Here is a 24,130-nt window from a genome sequence, read left to right as displayed (position 1 = left end):
AACCATAGCTAGAGAGAAACATAGGCAGAAAAAAATCCCCCTTCCAGCACAAAAAGTTGCTCGCTCAGCTGCAAGTGTGTCCATGTCTCAGTGTCAGGAACAGAAAACAGAGGAACAAGCTGTGCAGCCGATGGTATGGATCCTTTGTGTGGGACTGCATACTGCAAGTGTTGATACCAATAGTGTTGCTGATTTCAGTATGTAGAGATGAAAGCATCCACAGGACTGCCTCTTCTATTTAATAAGATCTGGGGGATCAAAGTTTTCCAGTTGGTCTTAGGAATGGAGCCACCAGTGGATAAGCAAATGATAGATGAAGTGGGCAAGCAGTTTACCCCTCTGGCAACAGTTTATGCAATAGATATATGTGGTATAAAAAGCAGTTTGTGCTCAGTTTGAGGCTCCATGGTCACAGAGGTGCTCATAGTCTTGGGATTTAACCTGATGTCCAGCTGTGTTGCTCTGGTGGCTGTTCTGGTTGCAAGATGCCAGTGCAGCTTGCTAGTTCTTGCAAAGGAGTGGAAATTTGGGTGGAAATTCTGGCTTTGTGGGAGGTTTGGGCTTCCAGGGCTCTGGGCCCAGGGATAGCATGCATGTGGACCCATCAGTCCCTGCAGGTAATGGGCTGTGCAGGAATTTTCGTTTCATAGTGAATGCCTCCAAATTTTAACAATGGAGAGTAGCCACAGGAGCTGTTAAGTGAATGGCAGTTTTTAGGCCGAGAAGTGAAAATACTCCCAAATGAGTGATCCAAAAGAAACAATTGTTTTACTGACTGCTCCGAGTCATCCTGCAGTCCACATATTGCAAACTGTTTGCCATTTTCTGGCAACTTTCACTGTAGTAATTTAAAATAGTTTAGTTTTGAGCAGTAAGAAAGCCCAGCAAAATCCTGGTGGTTGTCAGGGCTTAACTCCAGTTTAATGGGCACTGGGTTCGCTGGACACTGGGCAGTCAGCAGTTGAAACCTCATCTCTGGGGTTTTGCCTTTGCCAGTCAATTGGCAGCACACAGAGCAGGACAAAGCTTTACTTTCAGCAGCTCAGCCATGTGTTAAGAGTCAGAGCTGCTTGTGAAATGCATTCCTATAGGCAGTTTTGTGCTGTGGCCTCTTGTTCATCACCATTGGCAGTGATCAACCTCCTTGCTGATAACTTCAAACCAAGGACTTAAAAGCAAGATCCCTTAAAGAAAAGTACAGTCAGAGCTTTTGTCAAGAAGGGAAGCTTGCACAAATTCATCTGCTCTAGGGCTAAAGGTACCCTTCTTTTTTAGGAGCACTGATTCTCATGTCAGTATGAGCGTAAAGGAAATTGAAAAATTCCTCTGTGATGGTTGTCATGGCATTAAAGCCTGGTGCACTCTTACCCAGCTCTGCTCGTGTCCTGGACATGCTCCATGGAGATGGCTGTTGTCAGCAGCTGGCACTTGATACTTGATTTAGCAAAAGAACTGAATGTGTTGTTTCTTCCCGGAAACAGGAGGACAGGTGCCTGTGATGCTGGGAGCTTGCAGGCATAATGTGAGGGGGTTTGCAACTCTTCCTGAGGGCCGTCTTCCCTATCTGACTCTCCTGAGGTGGAAGGGAAAGCACAGGTACCTGAGCACATATGGGGGTTTAAACAGGTACCCTCCAGGATGTTTAAACCAGAGAGCACGGGCAAGTGTTTGGGTAATGCCAAGTCTGGCTCTGTGGTGTCACAGAGCAGTGGGCACATAGGACCAGAGGCTGTTTCTGTCAGAGCTGTTGCCACATAAATAGAGCTGCAGCTCATTTGCAAGTGACTCTAAAAATATCTGCAGGATAATCAAAGGCTCCCACAGAAAAGTATATGCACTAACTAGACTTTTTGACTCTCTGAAGTCCCTGTGTGAAATTGTTATGATCAAGAAGAAAAACAAATGTGGTGTTTGCATAGCTGTCAGCCCTATTTCTGGGGATGCTGGTGCTACCCCTGAAGGCACACAGGGGTGGGAGAGCCTTACAGAGGTCCCAATGCTGTGATGTATAGCTATGTGCAGCAGGGGGTCAGGGTTTGCAGAGCTGCACTCTGGGCCACCACTGTACTTTGTGGTACTTGACAGAGCTTTCTGGACAACTACATAATGTGTAGGTTTCAGGTCTGACCTGTCTTCTCAGGGGCATCTTGGTGCCCCATCCTCACTGATCACTAGGAGCTCAGGGAAGTGGAGGAACTGGCAGCCCACCTTCAGAACGAGCAGTGGCAATGGCTGTGATACAGCTGCTGGATTAGGTTACACTCAGTCCTGGCAAACAGAGGATTACAGGACAGTCCCATTTTAATTTTTAAATACTGCAGGGGAAAAAAGCTTCTAATAAATCTGAAGTGACAATAAACAACAGAGTTAAGAATGGTTCTGTGGTAGCTATTACAGCTTTTCAATATGCTGGGCTGGGAATTACTGAGGAACCCTCCATGAATCTCCCTTAGGCCAGGAGGATTGTCCCTGACAAATGCACCACTTGCATTCAACTACCCATGAAACTACTTTCCCTTCACCTCTACAGAAAATTCTTCAGCAGCATCAGCCTTGCTGTGCAGCTGACAGGCTGGTGGCACCTCTCTCTATGAAGCCAGTAGCAGCCTGGGGCTCTGGCAGACTGCCTTTGTTTATTCTCCTTGTGCTTTAACACTGACTGTGATGGGTAAGAGTGCCCCCAAACTGTCAATGAGGTAAATACTTCCCACTCTTGCTCCAAAAATGTTTTCTCTTACTTTTATGTGCACTCTTTGATCTCTGTGTCTTGTTAGGAACCAGCTAATTCCAGTGATGGTATTAGGTCAACTAAATATGTATTCCTCCTTATAGATGCATGGTTTACAGAGTATCATCAACATCACCAGTACTGAGGCTGGCAAAAAAAAAAAAGGGGGGGCCGGGGGGGCAGAAATCTAAATTGATTTCTTAGTTTTGTTTCAGAGATGGAGCCAGTGTCTGGGGGAACCTGGTTCCCTGATCCTATTCCCTAACCCACTAGCAGCTGCTGGAAAGACTTTGTAGCTTTGTTTAGCTGCTACTCTGCTGCAGAAGCCAATAGATTTCCTATGCTTGCCCAGGATAGGACTGTATTGTTGACTGTTCCCCTTCTTACCGCACACCCAACCCTTGATGACACTCTTCAGAGGATCCTCTGTTAACTTCTCCCAGCACTCTGTGCCCCTGACATGAGCTGCAAGCAGAGGGGACTTACCCTAGAGTAAACAATGCAGACACAGTGTTGGTACAGCTTGGAATTATTTACTTGCAGTGTTTGACATGTTGTGCTTAATATTAGACACAATGGATGAGCATCATGCTCTGGTTTTGTGCTTTGGATTGTGAGAACAATATAAAGTCTTGTCAAACAATAAACATACTGGGACACAAAGGACCAAGTAAGCAGAAAAGCCTTCTCATGCTGGAAGGCCACACATTACTACTTCACTTTGCTACTATTCTTGTGCATTTTGAAAACAGAAGAAATAATATTAAGTATCAAGTGTTATTATTTACTCATGACATTTAGCAAATGAACCTTTTAGCAAATGAACCTAATACATTTTAATACCTAGTTAAATTCTGAAACACATAAAAAATGCTGTCAAAGCTCTGTCCTTCAATTCAATCAAACTTCAAATTGACCTTCAAAAGAGTTCAAGAAGCGTGGTCCAAGCCACTTAGCTTCCAGCTCATATGAAGTCATTGTATTCAACTCCTCTTAGACATCAGGAAAATTTGGGCAAGCCTTGGGCTGTATTTCTAGAGCTCGAATTACAACCTACTTCATTCTGAAAAAAAAGAAAAAAAGCCCAGTGGGTTTGGATGCTACTGCCATATAATACTGATGACAGATGCAAGCAAAATGCATGGTACTATTCAACAAGGTGTGGAAAGCACAGTAGGATCTGAGAGAATAGTAGAGCCTGAAAAGGTTCCCAGCCCTGCTGAAGGGAATTTTCCATTACTTTCTGATGTATGACCTCTTTGCAATGCAAACATGGTTCCTATATCCATGCAAGAATATTTGGGACAATTGAGGGTAAAACTCTGCACTGGAAAAATGTTACCCTTACAGGAGAGCAGCTGTCCCCTTACACCTGGGGAAGGATGCTGAGAGTAGTAATGAGCCTAAAACATCTCAGAGGTGTTTTGGTGACTGTTGATGATTTCTGCTTATTAATCTTTCTACTCTAGCACAAATGGCCTAAAATCAAATTAGATAATTTCTATGGGAAGATCTAGCTCTGTGGGCAGATTGAGGCAAAACAAAATGTGGCTACAATCTATATTTTAACCAAGCAACTCCTTAATATAATCACAAGTAATTTCCTCTGGCCTCTCAGACCCCTCCTCTGACCAGAGGTCACATCAGGAAACCATCTCTCCCAGACGAAGCTGGATACAATACGGGAGCCGCATTTCTCATTCTGTTCTAGAGTAGGCACATTGTTAGAGTTTTGTCACTGGATGAGGGACTGTGGGTCTCTGTCCTTAAACTTGCAACTCTGGCCCTTAATGTAAAGGGTCATTCATCATTCATCCTGATCAGGTAGACCGCCCCATGCCTTCCCTTTTGGTTTTTTTCTTTCTTTTTTTTTTTTTTTTACTTCCACCCTACAGTCTCTTGGCTCCCAGCTTCTTCATGTTAATTGTTGTGTCAGGCAGAAAAATCAGTCCAACCATGCACTAGCCACTGGCTGCTTTTGGTCACACATATAGCTTAGGATCATTTTTTTTTTTTGCTTTTTATCGTATGATGCAATTTATAAGCAGCACTGTTTAATTTAATAGATAGTGGTGTTTGCTGATCTTCCTATATTTTCAGCTTCAGGAGCTGAAAACCACTGCGCTGTCTGGTTCTGTCCTCTGGCCTTATTGCACTTCAGGGATGCTTGGACAGCTTGTGTTGCTGAAGCTGCTTGATGCAATGACATTTGCAAATACTTTGCATTTATAGTCATGACGTCATCTACCAAAAGCGCTCCCGGTCGTTTGGTTGCTGGCACAGTTTAGCACCTCCGGCCTTTCGGCCCTTCGGGTGCTGAGACTCAGGAGCACACAGGTATTGCTACACAGGCGGCTCGGGGGGATGAGGGCAGAGCCCTGGACAGACGATGGAATGCGATGGCAAACGGCTCCTATTAGAGTTCAAAAGAGCCCGGCTGGGCGTCCCAGCCCCTCCGGTACCACACGTACGCAGCATTCCTCACACCCATTACGTGTCCGCTGTCAGGCGCAGCGAGTGTCTGCCTCCTTCCAGGAACACCTGGCAGCCTGTGTTCAGGCTGCACTGATGGCGAAGAATATTCATTCCAGGCGAAAATGCCAGACAGAAAGAATGATGCAGCCGGGAAAGATGCATGCATTTTCACTCCTCTCTTTCCCATTAAATCTCATTGCAGCAAACGACGGAACAATGCCATTCACTAACACTGATGGCACCACTTTGCTCCTAAGACAGATTTGTGGTTAAGTAGTGTCTATACATGTATTCTGCTGTAAAAGAGAGGACATTGTTTTGTCACAGCTAAGTCAGGTTCTGAGGAGCTATGCTTTTAAATGCTGCAGATAATGTTGTTTACAATCAGACATCAAGATATTTTAAAAGGCTCAGTAAAATAAGCAGGATGCTTATTGTACTCTCTTGGCAGCAAGGCAAATATTTGGCCCTTCAGGCTTTCCAGCACCAGCCAATTGTCATTATCCCTAAAAGAATCACAGTACTGCCAGGAACCTATATGTAGAGTAGGCCAACATTCCAATGAGTTTTGCACTTCAATGGAAATAATTATTCCAAATTTATAGGTATCACGATGACAGAAACTATTGAGAATTCATGATCAACTAGACCCCTGTGTCTAGTTTACTCATAGTATCCTACAACTTTTTGTTAATAAACAAAACTCCATAGAGCAAAACAAGAAGCCAATTTTCTTTTTTGGTTTACATCTCCCCTAGGTCAATATCAGAGAGGGAAACAACGGCTATAAGATTCATAAGATACTTAGCTTTTCTGTTTGTCTGTTTGGTCAAAGCTGGTTTTATCATCTCTTCAAAATGATCCTGTAACCCTGACTACACCACTCATAAAGGGAATAGTAGTGTAAAGATAATAGTTTTCAGTGTGCATCAACATTATCAATCTCTTCACAGAATCACAGATCTATTACTGAGGATACAAAGGGCCTCTGGAGATTATGTTGCCCAAAGCCACCCCCGCTCAAAGTGGGATAAATTAGAACAGGTTGTTTATGCTCTATCTCATCAGATTGTGAATGTTTCCAAGGATGGGGACTCCTAACAACCTCTCTTGACAACTTGTTCCAGTGTTTGACTATACTCACAGTGAAAAAAGGTTTTTTCTTTAATTGTTTTCATGTGTCCAAATGGAATTTATTATATTGCAATTTGTGCCCTTGCCTCTTGTCCTATCACTGGACACCACTGAAGAGTCTGGCTCTATCTTCTTTTGTCCTCTCCCAGATCAGGTATCTATACTTACTGATCTTGAAAGTTCCCGCTCTCTGAGCCTCTCCTCTTACAGAAGATGCTCCAGTCCCTTAAATATCTTCATAGCCATTTGCTGCACTCTTTCCAGAAATTCCATATCTTTTTTGCACTGGGCACTCCAGATGTGCCCTCATCAGTGCTGAATAGAGAGGGAGGATCATTACTATTGACCTACTGACACTGTTGGCCTTCTGTGCTGCAAGACCACACTGCTGGCTCATGTTCAGTTTGGTGTTCACCATAACACCCCAGTCTTTTTCTGAAAAGCTGCTTTCCAGATGGTCAGCCCCCACCCCTTCACTGGTACATAGGGTTGTTCTTCCCCAGGTACAGGACTTTGCACAACTCCATGTTGAATTTATGAAGGTTCCTGTTAGCCCATTTCTCCAGCCTCTCAGCATCCCTCTGAATGTCAGCACAACTGCCTCATGTATCAACCAATACTCCCAATTTTGCATCACCTACAAACTTGCTAAGAGCATGCTCTGCTCCATTGTCTAGGTCATTTATGAAGATGTTGAACACTTTCAGTCTCATTACTGGCCTCAGTCATCATTAGTTACTGACTTTCAGCAGAACTTCATTCCCCTGTTCATAACCCTTTGTGCCTGGTGCTTCAGCCAGTTTTCAGACACTGGTTCTGTTGTTTTCCCTTTGCCAACAGGATGGCAGCCTTCACTTGAAAATCTGCTAGACTTATTTGACTTATTTGACTGCACCATCAAAATGGGATGGGTACTAGGTAAAGCTTAGCTTAATATTTTGATTTAAACAGAGGGTCAATCTGACCCTGCAAATATGAAGTTCTCTGAGATTTTCAGTGCTATGAATTATATAGTTTTGTTTTCAGATTTGGGGATGCCTTGTCCCCATGGAAGGCCCTTAAAGTTGTATCTACTACTTGAAAAAAAGTAGTAGGACAAGCAGTATGCTTATGGGACATCATCACTGCCAATGCCAGACTTTCAGTCCATCTACACGCAAAAATAAAGGGCAGTAAAAAGTAACATTTAAGCCACATGAAATCTTCAAAGTTCACACACACAAAAAACCCAAAACAAGCCCTAGAGAATCTATCTGGTCAGTGAATTCCTTCTGTCTGGAAGTGCTGAAATACATGGCAGTTCTTGAGGGTTGTCTTCTAGTAATGTTGCAATGAATGTTTGAGTGAAATAGTATCTGTCAAACCAAAACCATCTATCAGCTGCTAAGGTATGACATGATCCCACTTCTTTTGCCTAGTTTTAAATGTTGCATGGAATATGTTTAGAGTATTTGAAATTTTCTATCTCAGAAAAACCCAAACAGAAAAGATGGCAATAAACAGAAAGATTTGGTCCAATTTTTTGGAGGTAACATAAACAATTCCCTTTTTCTCATGTTTAGGGTCTTCCTGGGTGACACTGTAGAAAGATAGGATACCGGCATTCTGCTAAAGGGTCCTGAAACATTCATATTTTCAGCAGTTTTCATGAATCCTGAATAGAGGGTATCAAACTTTCCAGGAAACAGAAGTAATGGAACGTGTTTGACTTCTTATTTGGCAGTGTTTGCTTCAAAGGCTGCACAGAATTATGGTGTTGACTGTCTCACCCTTTCTTCTACCTCTGTTCTCTCCCTTAGTTCTGTGTCTCTTTCTAGGTATCCATTTCCTGCACGTTGTCTTCACTCTCTCGTTCATACTGGTACTTTATGTCTGCCATGAAAGTTCTGTGATCTTCATTTCTCTCAGTCTTGTCAGGTATTATGGAAAGCAGAGACTGGTAAAAACAGTTGCTTGTTTGTGATTGTGGGGCCAGCACTCGTCAAGGAACTCGAGGACAGTGATGCCAAAGAGTGGCTTACATTTCCATGATAACTTGGCTCCCCTCTGCTCCTCTACAGACATAGAGATCTCACAGAAATAACAATGGGCAGGCTGATAATGTTAATTCATGTCATTCAGGCAGCCAAACTCCTTGTTCGAGAGAACCACTTGAGTAAGTGAGAGATTATCCTTTAAATACCTTTTCCAAACAGTTTCCTTGGCCAGGATTGGCAGGAAAATCAGAGAAGGGTGGTGTACTAACAGTTCTGTGCTGCGAAACTTTGTGGAGGAGAAGATGGAAGGTGAAATGCAGCTTATTTCCCCAGGCTCAGAGGCCTGGTGTAAATCTCGTTGTCAGTAATCATGATAAGCCTACATGTGGAGCTGGTGCCACATAGCTATCTGTCTCCTGGGATTCCTCAGCATTTCTTCCCAGTGGTTTCTCTCTGTGCCTGTGACATGTAAGCCCAGATTGCATTTGCCAATCACGTGGCTCTGCCCAGCACCATCCTGGCTCAGCATTTCCAGCTCCACGCTGGAGGCACGCAGAAGCTCATGAGGCACCTCAAACATGATCATCTCATTCCACACAGGGTTGATCTTGTGTTTTGCACGTTTGGTCTGCTTCTTCTTCAGCTTCAAGGACTGATGCCTCAGTGTCACCTTGACAGAGACATCTGTATAGGAAGTGGAAAGAGACACCATATTAATGAGAGAGGAGAGGAGAGGAGAGGAGAGGAGAGGAGAGGAGAGGAGAGGAGAGGAGAGGAGAGGAGAGGAGAGGAGAGGAGAGGAGAGGAGAGGAGAGGAGAGGAGAGGAGAGGAGAGGAGAGGAGAGGAGAGGAGAGGAGAGGAGAGGAGAGGAGAGGAGAGGAGAGGAGAGGAGAGGAGAGGAGAGGAGAGGAGAGAGGGAGGGGAGGGGGAGAGGCTGAGTTGGAAGGGACCCATCAAATCCAACTTGTGCACCTGTGCAGGGCATCCCAAGAATCACACCATGTGTTTGTCCAAACACTTCTTGAACTCACACAAGCTTGGCGCTGTGACCACTTCCCTGGGGAGCCTATTCCAGTGCTCAACCGCTCTCCAAGTGAAAAACCTTTTCCTGATATCCAGCCTAACCTTCCCCTGATTCAGTTTCATGCCATTTTCTCAAGTTCTGTCACTCACTGGTCATGAGAGTGAAGAGATCACAGTGCCTGCGCCTCCACTTCCCCTTGTGAGAAGGTTTTAGACTGCAATGAGATCTCCCCTCAGTCTCCTCTCCTCTAGGCTGAACAAATGAAGTGACCTCAGCTGCTTCTCATAAGGCTTCCCCTCCAGACCCTTCACTATCCTTGTGACCCTTCTTTGAATGCTCTCTAATACCTTAATGGCTTTTTTTATATTGTGGTGCCCAAAACTGCACCCAAAAATACAAGAGAATTTACACTGGTGACATCAGACTGAGAGAGAGCACATTAGAAATATTGATCTGGGACATACTTGGTTTTCACCTTTTAGAAATTATTCAAATCTCTTTGGTGTTCTAAGCCAAACATCAACTTTGTATTTTTTTTTTTTTTGCCAAACATCACCCTTCTACTTGCTTTCTGGATTTACATAATAGCAGAAACAACAGTCTGTTTCCCTGCTATTACACTCACCACTGTCAAGTAGATCTTTCAGCTGCTTGGAGTGGAGATTTTTAGCCTTAATGATCACCACCAGAAGGCGGTTAGCTGCTGGCAGGTAGCTAATAGAGAGCAGAACCTCCCCATGGCCCGTGGATGGCTCCTGGAAATGGAGAGACAGAAGGTTAATTTTTTATTATAATCTTGGCCATTACATTAGAAAAACTAAGTAGTGCAAGACTGGTGGAAAGCCATGGACCAATGAAGTTGCCTCTCTGTCCTTGTACAAACCTGCCAAAGATGTCTGAAAGGTTCCTCCACTCATAAGGCCCCAGTCATGTGAGTTACTGAATTTTTACATTGCTGGAAAGTAACTGGTTTCTAGCATCGACTTTTAGTGGAATATTTAGTCAGAAGAAGAAAATTTGGGTCTGGAATACAATGAAAGTAGTCAGCTACTCCTATTTTGAGAGACCATCTAGCTGCTCTGTATTTATGCCCACTACTTCCATTACTGCTTATTATAATTCACTTTTTGTTTCAGCTGCTCCATTTCCCAGGATGCTCTGACAGGATATAGCCCCCAGCCCACGCTGCCCAGCAGGAGTGTAGAGCTCCCTGGAAAAGCACAGGTGATGCCCGGGGCTGAGTCAGACCTGGAGCTGGAGCTACCCTTTTTCTGACACCCTACTTGGTATGGGAAAAAACCCAGCCAAGACAAAATCCTCTGAGCTTGTCACAGTACTTTACTCTTCCTTCCCAACTGCCTTCCCTCAGGACTGTGAGCAACAATCCCTGCTGCCCCTGTAGGAGACATCCTTTTCCTTTTTCCCCATAACCACCCTTCTGTCCCACTTGCCCTGGACAAGCAGCCCTTGAGGCAGAAGCCTAGAGACAGCCACGCCTCCACCACTCTCCTCTGGGACAGCAGTGCTGTTTCCTCCTCAGGATCTGGTGCGGAAGGAGAGAAATCCCACACTGTGAGCTGACAGCCTGTGGCAATGGATGAAAGTGGAGCAGTTATTCTCTCAGTGAGTGGGAGCTTGTGACAGAAATCTGGTTTAGTGTGAGGTTAATGACCCAGAACAGTTCTAAAAAGCCAGTGTCAATCCAATGGACTCCCTTTGGACTCCTTAGCATGATCTACATCCTCTAGGGCAGACAGCCCTTCTGTAGGCCATTTCTGTGCTCTGCGTTCTTAATACTAAGTGAGCCATAAATATTTCAAATTAAGTTTTCAGACGGTTACTTGAAACATGCAAGGACAGGCCCCTGTATGGTCCCTGTGAGCTGATTGACCCTCCAGAAAACATGGCTGTCATTGCTGTCTGGTTTGAATGACTAATTTGTCCTGCACAAATCAAGTGGGAGGACATTAGCAAGGGAACCTGAAATTCAATCCTAGTCAGCCCAAGTAAATCATTTTTCATGCACTCAGGTAGTAATGAAGGGCTTATATGCATTTCACTTACATAAATCCTGTATTAAATCAAAGTCAGCCTTAAACAAAACTACACATGAAAACAGAGGCAGATTCAAATGCCTGTATATCCCCTACAAAGTAATAGGGTTTGTACACACAGGAAAAAACCCAAACACCACCTCAATACAAAACCAGAGTTTAGGTAAGTCGTAAGCTGCTTTTATTTATTTATCCCCACTACATCTCACCAGATCCCAATCTATAACTCTTGGCTAGAATTTGGTTCCTGTAGCTCCAGGCACAGATAGATACAGTGGAGACTGGGAGGGAGTAGGTCTTTGTATGCACACAAACACACACATTGTACACAGGTCACATTTTGTGCTTATGATGCTCTAGCTCCTAGTACTCTGATCAAGTTTTTGACTAGCTTGTATCCACATGGAACTAAAACCTACAGTGGTTGGTCTGTGGTGGAGCTTTGCATGAAGAGGCCAAGCCAAAGGTATTTTTCCTTCCCCCTTCCAGGTTTTGTTTTCTTTTGATTGGGTTTGTTGTTTTTTTTCTATTAAATCCTACATTTTATGCTGCAACCTTGCAAATTCATACAACCATCAGAGATTTAGTCTTCTTTTTTTCCACAATAAGGATAAAAAACATCAAGAGGTCATCAGTGAATTACGTGCAGGGCACCACGAAATCGCAAAAAAGAAGTTGCTATGCAAGAACCCACTATCATCACTGTCATTAGCAAAGCAGTGGCAGAGAAGGAAGACAAGATAAGGTTATCAGTCTACAGTATCTGTGCTTTGCATTGCTCACAGGACTCCATGAATTCCTGAATGCTAATTGCACTACCTGGTTAGCTGTAAGCTCTGCTCTGAGCTCCTTCCCTTGTGTGTGGGAGAATTACTGGTAAGGTACAAATGAAATTTCTGCCCTTCCTGGCATTTCAAATGTGAGACTTTAAACAAAGCTCACTAACTTTGCTCCTGGATGGATGCTGTCAAAAATAGCTCCTCTTTTTTTGATCAACTCTTCCTCACTCCCTCTCTCCGGTTCTCAATGAATGATTCAGGATCTGTATACATAAGCTGTCTGTGCAATGCTTGGCTCTCTCAGGTCCCAGATGACGCAAATTCAGCTTTCACTGCACATCCTCAGCTCAAACTGGGGCACTGTTCAGCAGTACTGTTGGTGCTAACCTTGTGCTGTCAGCCTGGAGAAGAAATGAATTCTGCCCTGTTTCTGTGTGTAGTAGTGAAGCTGGACCAAGGCAGAGTCCCCAGTATGTCAGGACTCCTTCATGTGCATTGAAGTGACAACTGCCCATTGCTGTGAACAGGCTGTTCCTTAAGTATTGCTAAAAAAGCAGATGCTTCAGTATGGGGGTCAGGGGGAAGGTTTACAAATATTAGACAAATATTCAGCCTCATGCTTGAAGTTTATTAAACTAATTCAGAGTCCATACCTTCTCTGGGCTCTTTAGCCTTTCCCATTGGGCCTTTCCAAAGGATTCCTCCATCTCAGCAAGATTCAGTTTTAGTTCCCCCACGATGCTGTGTCTAGAGAACTTGTCGCAGTTTCTCAGGGTGAGAGTCAGTATCCCTTCTGGCCTCTCCTGCTCCATTAATGGGAATCGCAGGACTTCCTCCCAAAGGGTGTGAAGTACTTTCTTCTTCAGCTCTGTCTGGGCCTCAGCAATACCAGACTTGCTCATCAGCGTGCCCAGTATGTAGCAATGGCAGCCGGCATCTTGGTCTGCACTCATTCTGCCATGCATAGCTGGAAAAGATTGATCGTAAGGACCTCTCACAAAAGAAAACCCTCAAATATCTGGGGATAAATTGCTTATTTCCTGAGAGCCATAAAATAAAACAGTTGCATAGACATTGACACCTGTTCCTACTTGCATGGGGCAGACTAAGCCATGAGCCCATGCTGTGGTGTTTTCTTCATGCTGCACAATGTCCCTGTCCTTCTTCCACTGCAAAAGGATGCTACTAATGTTTGGGAAAGCAACAGCTGTGTTCAAGGCAGCATGCTCTGTTGAAGGATGCAAAACAACAATGGGATGAGATGGTGTGCCACAGGGATTGGCAGCTCTTATTTACTTTCACCTTGGCAAAAAAAAAAAAAAAGAGCTTCTTACAAAGACTTTAAAAGCAGCAAGGTCAGTCACAGATATTAGAGATGGTACAGACTTCCCCTTTGGCACACATACACCCCCACAGGGCAGTGGAGGATAAGTCTAAGGGTTATTGCATTTGGTTTGTTCAACCTCTGATAAATGAATCCATCAGAAGCCATCCCACAGCCCAAAAGATCTGTGTCAAGACACATTAATCCCTAATTTTATTTCACTTTTATGTTAAAAAGCTTAGAATGAGAGTGGCATTTCACACTCCTCTTCAATTGCATCAACAGAATTGCAGTGCCTTCTACACAACAAGAGGAACACACCTTCCTCCAAGGGGTCATGGAGTATCAAGGCTTTGTGAGCAAAGTTGCTGCTGTTGCTGCAGCCAGTCCAAAGGCAGCTGCTCCTGAGCTGCTGGGACCACAGAGCATGGGTCCCAGGACTCTCCTGGCTTCTCGGGGGAGCAGAACTAGGAAGCAGACCCTGGTCCTGGTGGCAGTGGAGCATGTGCAGGAGTGCCAGGATGGCAGTCAGCAGGTGTCGGTGCCCACACAGGAGAGGAACTGGGCTTGCTGCTGGCAGAAAGCCCACAGCAGTGGCTGCCATTCTGCAGCTTTTCAATTCTCACTTCAGAGGGTGTGATTTGATTAGGTTTCCACAGAGATCTGCACTGTGCATGAATTATTCAGTCAGCTTATTTTGCTTTCCCAGTGGAACTGATGATGCTCCAGCCCTGAGTGGAGATGCTCTTACTGTTGTCAGTTCTCACTTCAGAGTGCAACACAGACCCTGGCTGCCTGGCCAAGCACAGCCAGAGCGGCCTTCCTTAAAATGTCTGGCATCTCCAGCTCAGCCTTTGACTTGACTTGAGGAAGAGGCAGTAGGGAGTAGGTCAAGTTGAAGAATGAAAGGTAGAAAGAGGAAGGAGATGGTAACCCCCTTCCCCTGCCCCCCAAGAGAAAAATAGGAAGAAGAGGTTGCTTTCTACCATGTCTGGGATTGGAGGAGTGGATCCTGGCTCCTGAATTCTGTTTTTGAGCTGTGTAAAGAATTGTTCCCAAGCCATGCCCAGTTCCCTCACTTTGAGCAGTGACATTGCCATGTATTTATTTCAGTTCTGCAAGCCCAAAACCAGTGAAACATCCAAAGGTCCTGGGGACACATGTTGGTTCTAAGGTAGAGGAATTTCCCATAAATGTAATCAACAGGTGTCTTGTACCATTCAGATCACAAGAGCTCTGCCCCTTACCTTCCAGAAGGGCCACACGCAGCTCAGGCTTTTGTTGATCATACACAAGGGAGTAGTGCAGCTCAGGGGCTTGGTTACAGCTGGCTGCCCTCTCGGGGTTCAAGTGCTCTGTGACACACACATCCTTTACCACACCTGGAACTGAAATAACTCCTTTAGCAAGCAGATCTTCACCTTCCCAAGAGAGCAAATCTACTCTGTCTTGACCCAGCTTTTCTAAATATCTTACTATTCCTGCACCTTGGATGCAGGAATATAATTTATTTTCCTTCTTCCTTCATAATCATATCTCCTTTTTACTCTGTTTACTCACACTTTGAGCTTTTTCTGCAGTACCTGGAGAAGCCTTTTGCAGTCCACCACCTTGTTCTCTGTGATGGTTCACACACTTGCTCTTTTACCTTGTGCCTAGGCCAAGGTGTCTAAATGACACTCATTAGTTGTTATACTGTTTTATTTTGTTTTAACTTGCATTGTTAAATTAAATCTTATGTTCTCTCTAATGAGAATATGAGTCTGCTTTTGAGCTGCTGTGCAACTCTGCATTAGGTCAGACCTCTCTAAATTGTTTTTCAGAGTTTAATGAAGTCTTTGTCATGCAAAAGACATCTCATTCCATAGCACCTGATCAGATTGAAGACAATGATCTTGGGAATCCATGAGTCAGTTTTATCATGTGTGATTTTGAATCTGAGTATGTATTTCATATTGAATAAACAGGTTGCAAGACTAAAAGAGAAACCAGAGATTTTTGTCATCGAAAAATGTTATCTGCCAGGTCAGTCCTGATTCACATGGAAAACAATAGTGGGACCAGCACATTTCTTCCTAAAAGTCTCAGACACATGGTTCAAACCAGTTCACTGGGGCATCAAAAAGAGAATACAATTCTGGCTTAATCTTAGCACCACTTGAGCTATGAAATCAGTCACAGCAGGAAGGAAACTTGCTTGTGCCATTAGCAGTGCGGAGAGGCCCTTACACCAACACACTTACATAAAGCTTTAGCCTAAAGGCGGCCATCATTCTTCATCCTCTTCACCCTATAATCTTCTCTCTGTCACCTAAGGATGTGGCTCAGACAGTCTCTTCCTCCAACACAGCTGCTTCCCATAGTACTTTCTTGTCTATGCTCACAAGTCTCAGGGTGAAGGAGCGAATGTAGCAATTGTCCTTCCAGAAGGGCAAAAATATAATCTCAAGCAATTAAAAAACCCTAAAAAGAGTATTCAATAAAAATCATGATAGATGGCATTGGCTCTCTGGCAAATCTTTAGGAAGGTTTTATTGATGTGATAGCCAGAAGAGTCAATTATCCCGTTAAAAGATAGCTGTGAAATTAAAAATCAGTATGGAAGCAACCCAGACAATGCTGCCAGAGCTATATAACTGACACTGCATTTTCTCTCAGGCTCCAGAAATCTTATATTTCAGATTTTGGAGTGTTACCCCTTGAGCTGGATGGGAAACAGGTATTCTGTGTGGCAAAAATTTTTGAGGTGTTAGCTTTCAGTTTCACTACACATTACAACAAGCCAAAACCATCTCACCAAACTAGTAGAAAAAAAGGAGCAGAGAAAATTAGAAGCTTCAACCCCCACTGTCCCTGACAAGGATGGTTGCTGGACAACTAACATTTGTCCTGGAGGAAATACTCTGCCAAATTTTTGCCAGATATTCTACATATACTCTGTTACCTGCTCTCAGTAAAACTTTTCTACAGACTGTTTTCTACCAGTGAACCAGATTTTTCAACAAAAAAGATGTTAAGGTTAAAAAAACCATTTCAACAGGACAAAACTACAGCTTTGTTATCTGAATATCCTGATGAGCTCCATAACTACCTTCTATTAAACAAATCACAGTGCTCATGATAGGAGAGAGAAAATCATCCCATGTCTTCATTTTCACATTTATTTCTGTAACAAAAAGCATATTATGCTCAGAAGTATCACAGATCTACACCTAGAAAAGCAATTGTTAGACTAAAGACCAAAAAGTTCCTACCGTTTTGAGGGAGAACAAACAGCTCTTCATTGACTTGTATCTTCATTCTTTTCTCATCCAAACCAGTATGTTTTCCAGTAGCTGGTTCTTCTGTTGTCTTCAGAGAATACTGTGTGTAGTTAACAATTTCAGGTGAAGTTACTACTGGTTTGGGGCCATAAATGTTGGGAAACTTCAGGAGTGCTCGAGGCTGGACTGGCTCTGCAGTTTTCTTAACGCTGAACTGAAAATTAAAACCTTGTTTATTACTTTGAACTAATTGGATTAATTCTTCCAATTCTCTCAACATTAAATGAGCTGAGACAAAGAGAGAAAAAGTGGTGCCTCTGGCCAGTCCTACCATCATTTTTTCTTGGGTTGTAGAAACCGTTGCCTGTATGTCCTGAGATTTTCTTGCCAAAGGTAATACCCTTCTACCTGGTGTATGTCTTTTCAGATTTATTCATCAACAGATGTTTGATTGCAACAATAAAGATATGTTTTTATAATTTGATTTTTCTTCTGTTTCTGTACCAGTTAATACTTTCATAAGTCTGTATTTCCCCTTAGCATGGAAACTAACAATTAAGTTCATTTTTCTCTGAATGACATAGGGTAATTTTGACCTTGATGTTTTAAGTCAAATGTAAAAGCAAGAGGCTATAGCCACCCACAGATTTTGTACTATTTTATGTGAGTGCATAGTAAGTATTAGCAATGCAGACAGGTCATAGAGTCACGTGAAGCAAGTACAACCATGGTGTAGTAAGACAAAAGAGAACTGGTTGAACAAATGAGCCCTGCAATGGAATACCAAGAGTAATTGATACAATGGTTGTCTCAGCCTCTTGGACTGTCCCACGGCTCTGTAGACACGTCTGTAGATATGCATTTCCCCTTTATTATACTGGGATTGACATTTAAATTTATTTCTGAATTTGTTCTTAACACTTCAAATCCATGCTGAATCATGAACATGGAATGAGCCGAAGAACCTGAAAGACAGTGCAATGCCCAGGGAGTCCAAGCAAAGGCTGACACAAAGGCATAATTATTCTCCCTAAACAAGGAAAAATATTTTAATGGAATGGAACAGTCCTCTTTATCTTGTGTCCCAAGAAAGAATCTAGTCTGTTTACAGCTAAAATCATTCCTGATACATGTATATTTGGATTCATCAATGGGAAAAAATAAAAGCTGACCAGTAAATTACTCCAACCCTTGCAACAGATTATATTAATGTTTCCAAACATGAGAGTCAAAAAGCAGAAGTAAAACAGCCATTTTGGTTGATTATTGTGCAGTGGGATTATCTCCACATACTACCTGCCAGCCTATATTGTGTCATGATTGAGGGTGAGACAGAAAAGGTTCAGAATTGTAATTAAGGTTTTTCATTGGTCTTAATGTTTCTTATTGATAATGACTGTAGATGATGCCCTGAAGCACTTGGCTGTGTTGAGACTTCAAGGTCCCAGCTTGTATGCCCAGAGGAATCATACCTATTTCTCAAGAAGCAGAGGCTGAAGAAAGAGCAGTCTTGGATGTTGGCTATTTAGTTATATTCTGCTTATGGAGATCATATTTCCGTAGTTACATACACTTGGCAATGGTAGAGAACTAATTAGAGCAGTTACTTCATCTTTTCAAGGCAGCCAGTGCATCAGTGTTTAGGAAGTCTACTATGTAACACAGCATTTTGTCTTATCTAATTTTAAGGGCTCTGAATGAGAAGTGGGTTGAGAAAGAAAGATGTCACTGTGTGCCATCCTCCCTAGCATTCAGCTGAGTTTAGATATTATGTAAGTCATATGGTGTAGATCTGTAAGTGAGATCCCTCTTCCAGAGATGTGAGCCTCATCAATCCTCTAGGGAATGTGAAGTTACTCATCCAAACCTTAAATGCAGTTTTACATTCTTCTACAATGAAAGCAAACCAAACAAGCACAATATGTGAAGAATCACTAGATAACAGCTTGAAAAACCAGGATGCTTTTGTTGTGCAGAGGCATTGTATCCAGCACACATGCAGTGCCTGACATGGTGGTCAGTCTGCTGTTCTCTCTCCCGAGGCTGCTGCATAAGGCTGCTGTCCTGCTAGGCACTGGCCATCACACCAGAGCCACACACCAGCATTGTGCTGCTAGCACATGAAGCACTTTGAGATCCTTTGGATTGAAAAACACCATACAAATTCGAGGTATTGCTATTACAATCTTTTCTTTCTCTTGCTAAAAGCCAGGCATTTAGTCAGGAAATCCATCAACTCACAGCAACTAAGAACTCCACTGGGTCTAAATATTCTTCTTGTCTGTCTGCTCTGCAGAATTAGAGATGAGAGGCATATGCAAGCACAGTGGGACTAGCCCACCCCCTTTCCAACTGCATCTGCCTCTGTTTATTATTTTGCTGCCAGCTCTTTTCCAAAGTGCTATCTGCTAACCCAGTTACATAGCAGTGCTCTGTGGAAGTTTTCTTTGCAAATCAGTGGCATGGTCTTAAAGAAAGAGATGAGTAGGACAGATCAGACAGTTTTGCAAAAACACATGAAATCAAATACACTGAAAGTAGCAAGGAGTCTGCAACTGACCCTTCTGTGTCCCTGCTCAGTGTCACTCAAACAAAGCACCAGGTTGTTGCCATTTAAGAATCTTCATTCTGCAGGCTTTGCTGAGACTTTGCATATTTACAGCAGTTTTTCATTGTTCTGTAGATGTATCTTTGTGTTTGAACTCTTCCTCCTCACATATCCAGCGCATGTCCCTAGGGAGCCCCTGCCTATAGCAGATACAAGCATTGCTGTCATGGGAGACATGCCAAGTGAATAAAATGCAGACTTGTTTCATCTTTCTTTTGTCATCTCTGTTTATCAGAATCAGTGGCCCTGACAGGCTTCAATAATTAGGTATGTCAAACACTGCCTAGGACATAGTGTGTACTAATGTAGTCAGAACAAAGTCTTGACAGAACAATTTAAAAACATAGACAAAGATAATTAAATTTCACAAGCTCTGAACTCAAATTGAGATTAATTCCTTGAAGGTATATAAAGTGATTCTGAATCAGTGACAGCATAGGAAAATGCATGTTCCTGGCAAAAAAACTATTTTAATTGGAAAGAATTGCTAAACATACAGAATATGCAAACTAAGAACATTTAGCACTTTCTGTGATGGAATATTCACTCGGCTGCTACAATTTGGCCAGATTTCATTAAAAACACCCAAAAGCCAGTAACACTAGAAATAATGCTTCAAATTAAAAAGTCTACAATGCTACAAGAATGCAATCACTCAGGTAATAGTGTTACATTGAGGGCAGGTTGAATAATTTGATGCCCTATATACTGAACTAAATCATGGCAAAACTTGATGAATGTAGAAATATTGTGAATACTGAATAGCTGCTGGGTTCTGGAGGCTTAATTGCACAATATCGAGACTTAGTACTTATTTCAGGCATGCAAGCAGAATAACACCCCAGTGGACAAGGTCCAAGATGGATTGACACTTTCCCAAGACATTTCCCAAAAGGTGTATAAAAGAAAAAAAGTCCCATCTAAGGATGGAGTTAAAATAAAGATTTGAGATGTTCCAGAGTTAGCAGATCACAATAACAAAGTCTCTCACAGAAAGAGCCTGATGGTAAAGTTATCTGTGGGTAGTGTTGCTCCAGACAACAGCTACAAAAATTGCTATGCAAAGTGATATGGCTGTCAAAGTTACACATTTGTCACTCACATTAACAGTAAACTTGGAAAATCTCAACATCATTGTACATTCTTATACACAAGTGTTGGCAAATCCCCTGTATAGAGTAGAAAAGACAAGAAAGGAGCCTGAAAAGGACATAACTAAGCTACCAAACACAGTAACAGGTGAAATTCGTACTAGGCAAATGCAAACTGGTTATTCACCATGCTCATGGATGAAGGCTCAGAATATTAGCAGTAATCTCTTGAGAAGTCCTAAATCCCATGCAGATGTTAATCCGTGGTCAGTTGAGCCATCCTCCCTTCCTCCCTTACCTCCCTTCCTCCCTCTTGCAATCACAAGTTCTGGTAATGCCATTCTGTGTATCTGCACCAGTTCTGTCAATACAGTTTGTAGATTTGGTCATCTTTCCTCAGAATAAACTGTAACAGGACCATGAAGATGCCACGTTTCTTTCCTACTAAGAGCCTAAGAGTGGAAGCCAGAGAGAGATTAAATATTTAATTACAAACATTACAGAGGAGTTCAATTAGGACTCCTGCTACAATCTTTAAGACTACAAAAATAATAGGCAGCTCAAATAATTAAAAGGCAAACAAAGACTGTTGTACAGTGGATCACTGGCCTTTGGAATTGGCTACTCTGGCATAACACTTGGCTGAATGGCTAAGTGAATGTGAAAAAGGTGCAGGCACAAACAAATATCAGGAACAACAGCCAATAGGTAGTACTTTCAGAGACTGACCATAGCTCATGATAAAGACCATAGTCAACCAAGAAAATCATCTAACATTTCCCTTTGAAGAAGAGATTCCCATTAATAGGTATATTAGAAGTGCCCTATGATTTGCCTTGCTCTCTCTTGCACTGAGCTCAAGAGTAAATCAGAGCATTTGGATTCTAACAAGAATAAAAGAGCACACAAGGATACCTGACACTCTTCATACTCCACTGCTCTTACAGTAAGTGAAAAAGAAATTCAGTGTGATGAGATTGTCTAGTCATCACAGTCTAGATTCTCACCTGCTTTTTATTATAATTACAATGCATTGCTTTAACTTCACACATAATTAACCCCCTCAGTTAGAGGGGCAGAGGGAGGAGGAGGTAAGGCTTTCACAAGAAACCAGCTGTTGATGAGGAACTGTCCCACAGGAACTGTAAGATACTGTGAACAGAGTTAAATAGCTGCTATATGAGATCTCAGCAGGAGTCATCACTTCTTCACAATGCTGCATGTCACCTGGTACAGTTCAGTCTTCTCTCTCAGGAAATTATTTCTCTTGTGATCTATCTATCTCGACAACTAAGCATCACTTCCAGTCCTTCTTCCCTATTTTTGCCATTAGCAGCTTTCTCTTTAGCAATGTGGTATTTGTCTCCTCTTTGGTAATTCTGTGTGTTACACAGCTCATCTCTGTTTTTCCCTCACTCCTCCTCCTACTAGCATGTTGTTACATCCTGAACACAGTAAGCAGATAAACAGGCAGCAAAAATCACATGCTGAGTAGCCCAAGAGGAAAGTTGCATTCCCATCATCTGCATTTAAAGAAAAACCACTGAATAAATAAAAGACTGTGTCTTACTTGCTGGACTGGCTGAAGCACGCTGGGCTTAGTGTTTTCCGTCTCCTCCTCTTGGTCCTTTTCTGAGAGTCCTTTCCCAGGTTGCTTGCATTTGCAGAAGCAGGTGAGACCACAGAGGGCAAGGATGCTAGTTGCAGTCCCTAAGGTAGCCCCCAGAGCTATAACTGGAGCAGACAAAACCATTGTCCTGCACTGCACAGGAACAGAAAGCTCAGAAACCCTGTGACTCTCCTACTCCCTGCGAGAGCAGCTCTCCCAGTTTCACTCTGATTCTAGCCTGGCTTCATTCTCCTTGGAAGTCTGAAAGCAATTCTGTTGTGCAGCAAAGCAAAGGGACCAATCTAGAGACACAGATAAATCATCCCACCTTTGCTAGGCAACAAGGCTACCTTTCTATCCTGATGATGGAGGTTCTGCTCCAGGTCAGGTAAAGGAAATAGTGATTGTGGTGCCTGCAATCTCCATATAGCTGCAAACAGGCAGTTTTCATTGAAGCCTGTTCTCCAGCTCCACTGGGAAAAGTCTGATGTGTGATAGAGAGGAAAGACGTCAGCAGAAGGGGCTGGCCTTGCTAGCTAACTCACAGAAAGTGCATCAAAATGTTTTATTAGCTCTCTAGCAATATTTCTCAGGCTTGGCTTCCCAATATGCTCAAGAGGTTGGATTTTTCTCTTTTAAGGCAAACAGTGACTGCCAAAAGCTGCTGCCATGCGAAGCCCTGTTATGATAACATTGTATGATAGCTCTATAGTCAGAGTAAAGCCTGCATGTAAGTCAGGCAAAACTTTCTCATTCTTCAGAGGCTGAAGAACAAACACAGGCAAGAATTAAGCACTGTCGCACACCTCACAACTTTCCCATTAAAGCACAGAGTCTGAACCTTTTGGAGCTGCTTTCAATAGGATCAATGCAAAGCAGCACCTCTATTTAAAAAGACAACATAAAATCCTACCAAATAAGACACACTAGTCTGTAATCTGCTTCCTCCAGAGGGAATGAGAAAGCAAACAACATATGCTAGATATTAGTCATACTGCTTACCACACTGGTGTCAGGCAGTGGGCTGGTGAGCATGGGAGAAGAACCTACATGAATAGACTTGAAGGGCTAAGTGTCTGTCCCAGTTTTCTCTTCAGGTGACAGAATGATTATCTTTCTCTGACTCAATTATTTTTGCCTTATTTCTCAGAATGCCCAGCAAGGGAAGGAGGATAATAAATGCTATCATTTGATATGTTTCTTGGGAGATGTATAACCCTTTTCTGGGTACCTCACAAGAAGAATCTAGTGGCCAGAAAATGATTATAATTCTGGTTGCTATATATCTGGGCCAGAGTGGAACTAGTAAGCAAGATGCAAAAGATTCTTTATAAGGCTCTGGAAAAAAAATGCCCAGTTCTACTGGGAGTTTCTTTGTCTTTCTATTTTGGAATACAGTTGATGCCCATGGATCAGGGGAAAAAATTAACTACATACAGAGAAATGTTTAGAAATTCAGGATTTTTTTATCTTTGTGGAGCTCAGGTTCTGCACAGATTTTTCTTGCCCCTTTTTTTTTTTGATGTTTCACATCTTACTCATGACAACTTACTCAGTTTTTTTTCCATTATAGATGATATGTTCACCTCCCTAGCACAAGAATTCCCTTACGCATCTGACTCTCACTTTAATTGTTAAAGATTTCTCTGTAACACTGCAGCATCCCAATGGATACAGTGCGCATTCTGTCATTTTGCCTTCTCCTTGTTCTACCAGGCTTGTCAGATACATTCCACCCCACACTTCCAGCCCTCCTGACTCCCCATCAAGAACCAAATCACAATAGAGTCCTTAAGCAGAGACAACTCCCCAATAAATTGCTGATCCCATGGAAACTGGTCTTCAGCTCAGCCCATGTAAGGAATACCTCCTGTCTTTACAAGAACAAAAGATGGGCACATCAGTCTGAACCAGTGGCACATCTCTTGCTATGCTCACTAGTGGGAAGAACATCATGTAGAGGAGATTGAGAAACCTGACTAAACGATCCCTTTGCTTCTTGCTTTTTGTGGCTCAGGAGATTCCAAAGCCTTGAGCACCATCCTCGTGCTTACCTCTTCTGAT

At 42.8% G+C, this 24,130-nt stretch overlaps 1 protein-coding gene across 2 annotated transcripts; it reads right to left on the bottom strand.

Moving 5' to 3' along the window:
- Nucleotides 1-4,580: 4,580 nt before the first annotated feature.
- On the bottom strand, nt 4,581-22,543 carry SYT13 (synaptotagmin 13). 2 transcript variants are annotated; one of them, XM_071558600.1, is made up of 6 exons: nt 22,028-22,543; nt 16,750-16,972; nt 14,743-14,883; nt 12,825-13,138; nt 9,964-10,093; nt 4,581-8,997 (listed from the first exon to the last, which is right to left on the bottom strand). In XM_071558600.1, the coding sequence occupies exons 1-6, from the start codon at nt 22,208-22,210 to the stop codon at nt 8,693-8,695; spliced, it is 1,296 nt and encodes a 431-aa protein (XP_071414701.1). In that variant the 5' UTR covers nt 22,211-22,543; the 3' UTR covers nt 4,581-8,692. The 2 variants fall into 2 exon arrangements, with proteins under 2 accessions (XP_071414701.1, XP_071414702.1); XM_071558601.1 differs by having other exon boundaries at nt 14,743-14,877.
- Nucleotides 22,544-24,130: the final 1,587 nt, after the last annotated feature.

This window comes from Pithys albifrons, chromosome 6, assembly GCF_047495875.1.
Source record: "Pithys albifrons albifrons isolate INPA30051 chromosome 6, PitAlb_v1, whole genome shotgun sequence".
NCBI classification, from domain to species: Eukaryota; Metazoa; Chordata; class Aves; order Passeriformes; family Thamnophilidae; genus Pithys; species Pithys albifrons.
The sequence above is the reverse complement of the archived record's forward strand: the minus strand, read 5'-3'. Positions and strand labels throughout refer to the sequence as shown.

Coding starts and splice junctions, on each gene's coding strand:
- SYT13 (XM_071558600.1), bottom strand. CDS start 22,210: ATGGTTTTGTCTGCTCCAGTTATAGCTCTGGGGGCTACCTTAGGGACT. Junction 16,973..22,027: donor TGCTTCAGCCAGTCCAGCAA/GTAAGACACAGT, acceptor TTTAATTTTCAG/TTCAGCGTTAAGAAAACTGC. Junction 14,884..16,749: donor GTTTGTTCTCCCTCAAAACG/GTAGGAACTTTT, acceptor GAGTTATTTCAG/TTCCAGGTGTGGTAAAGGAT.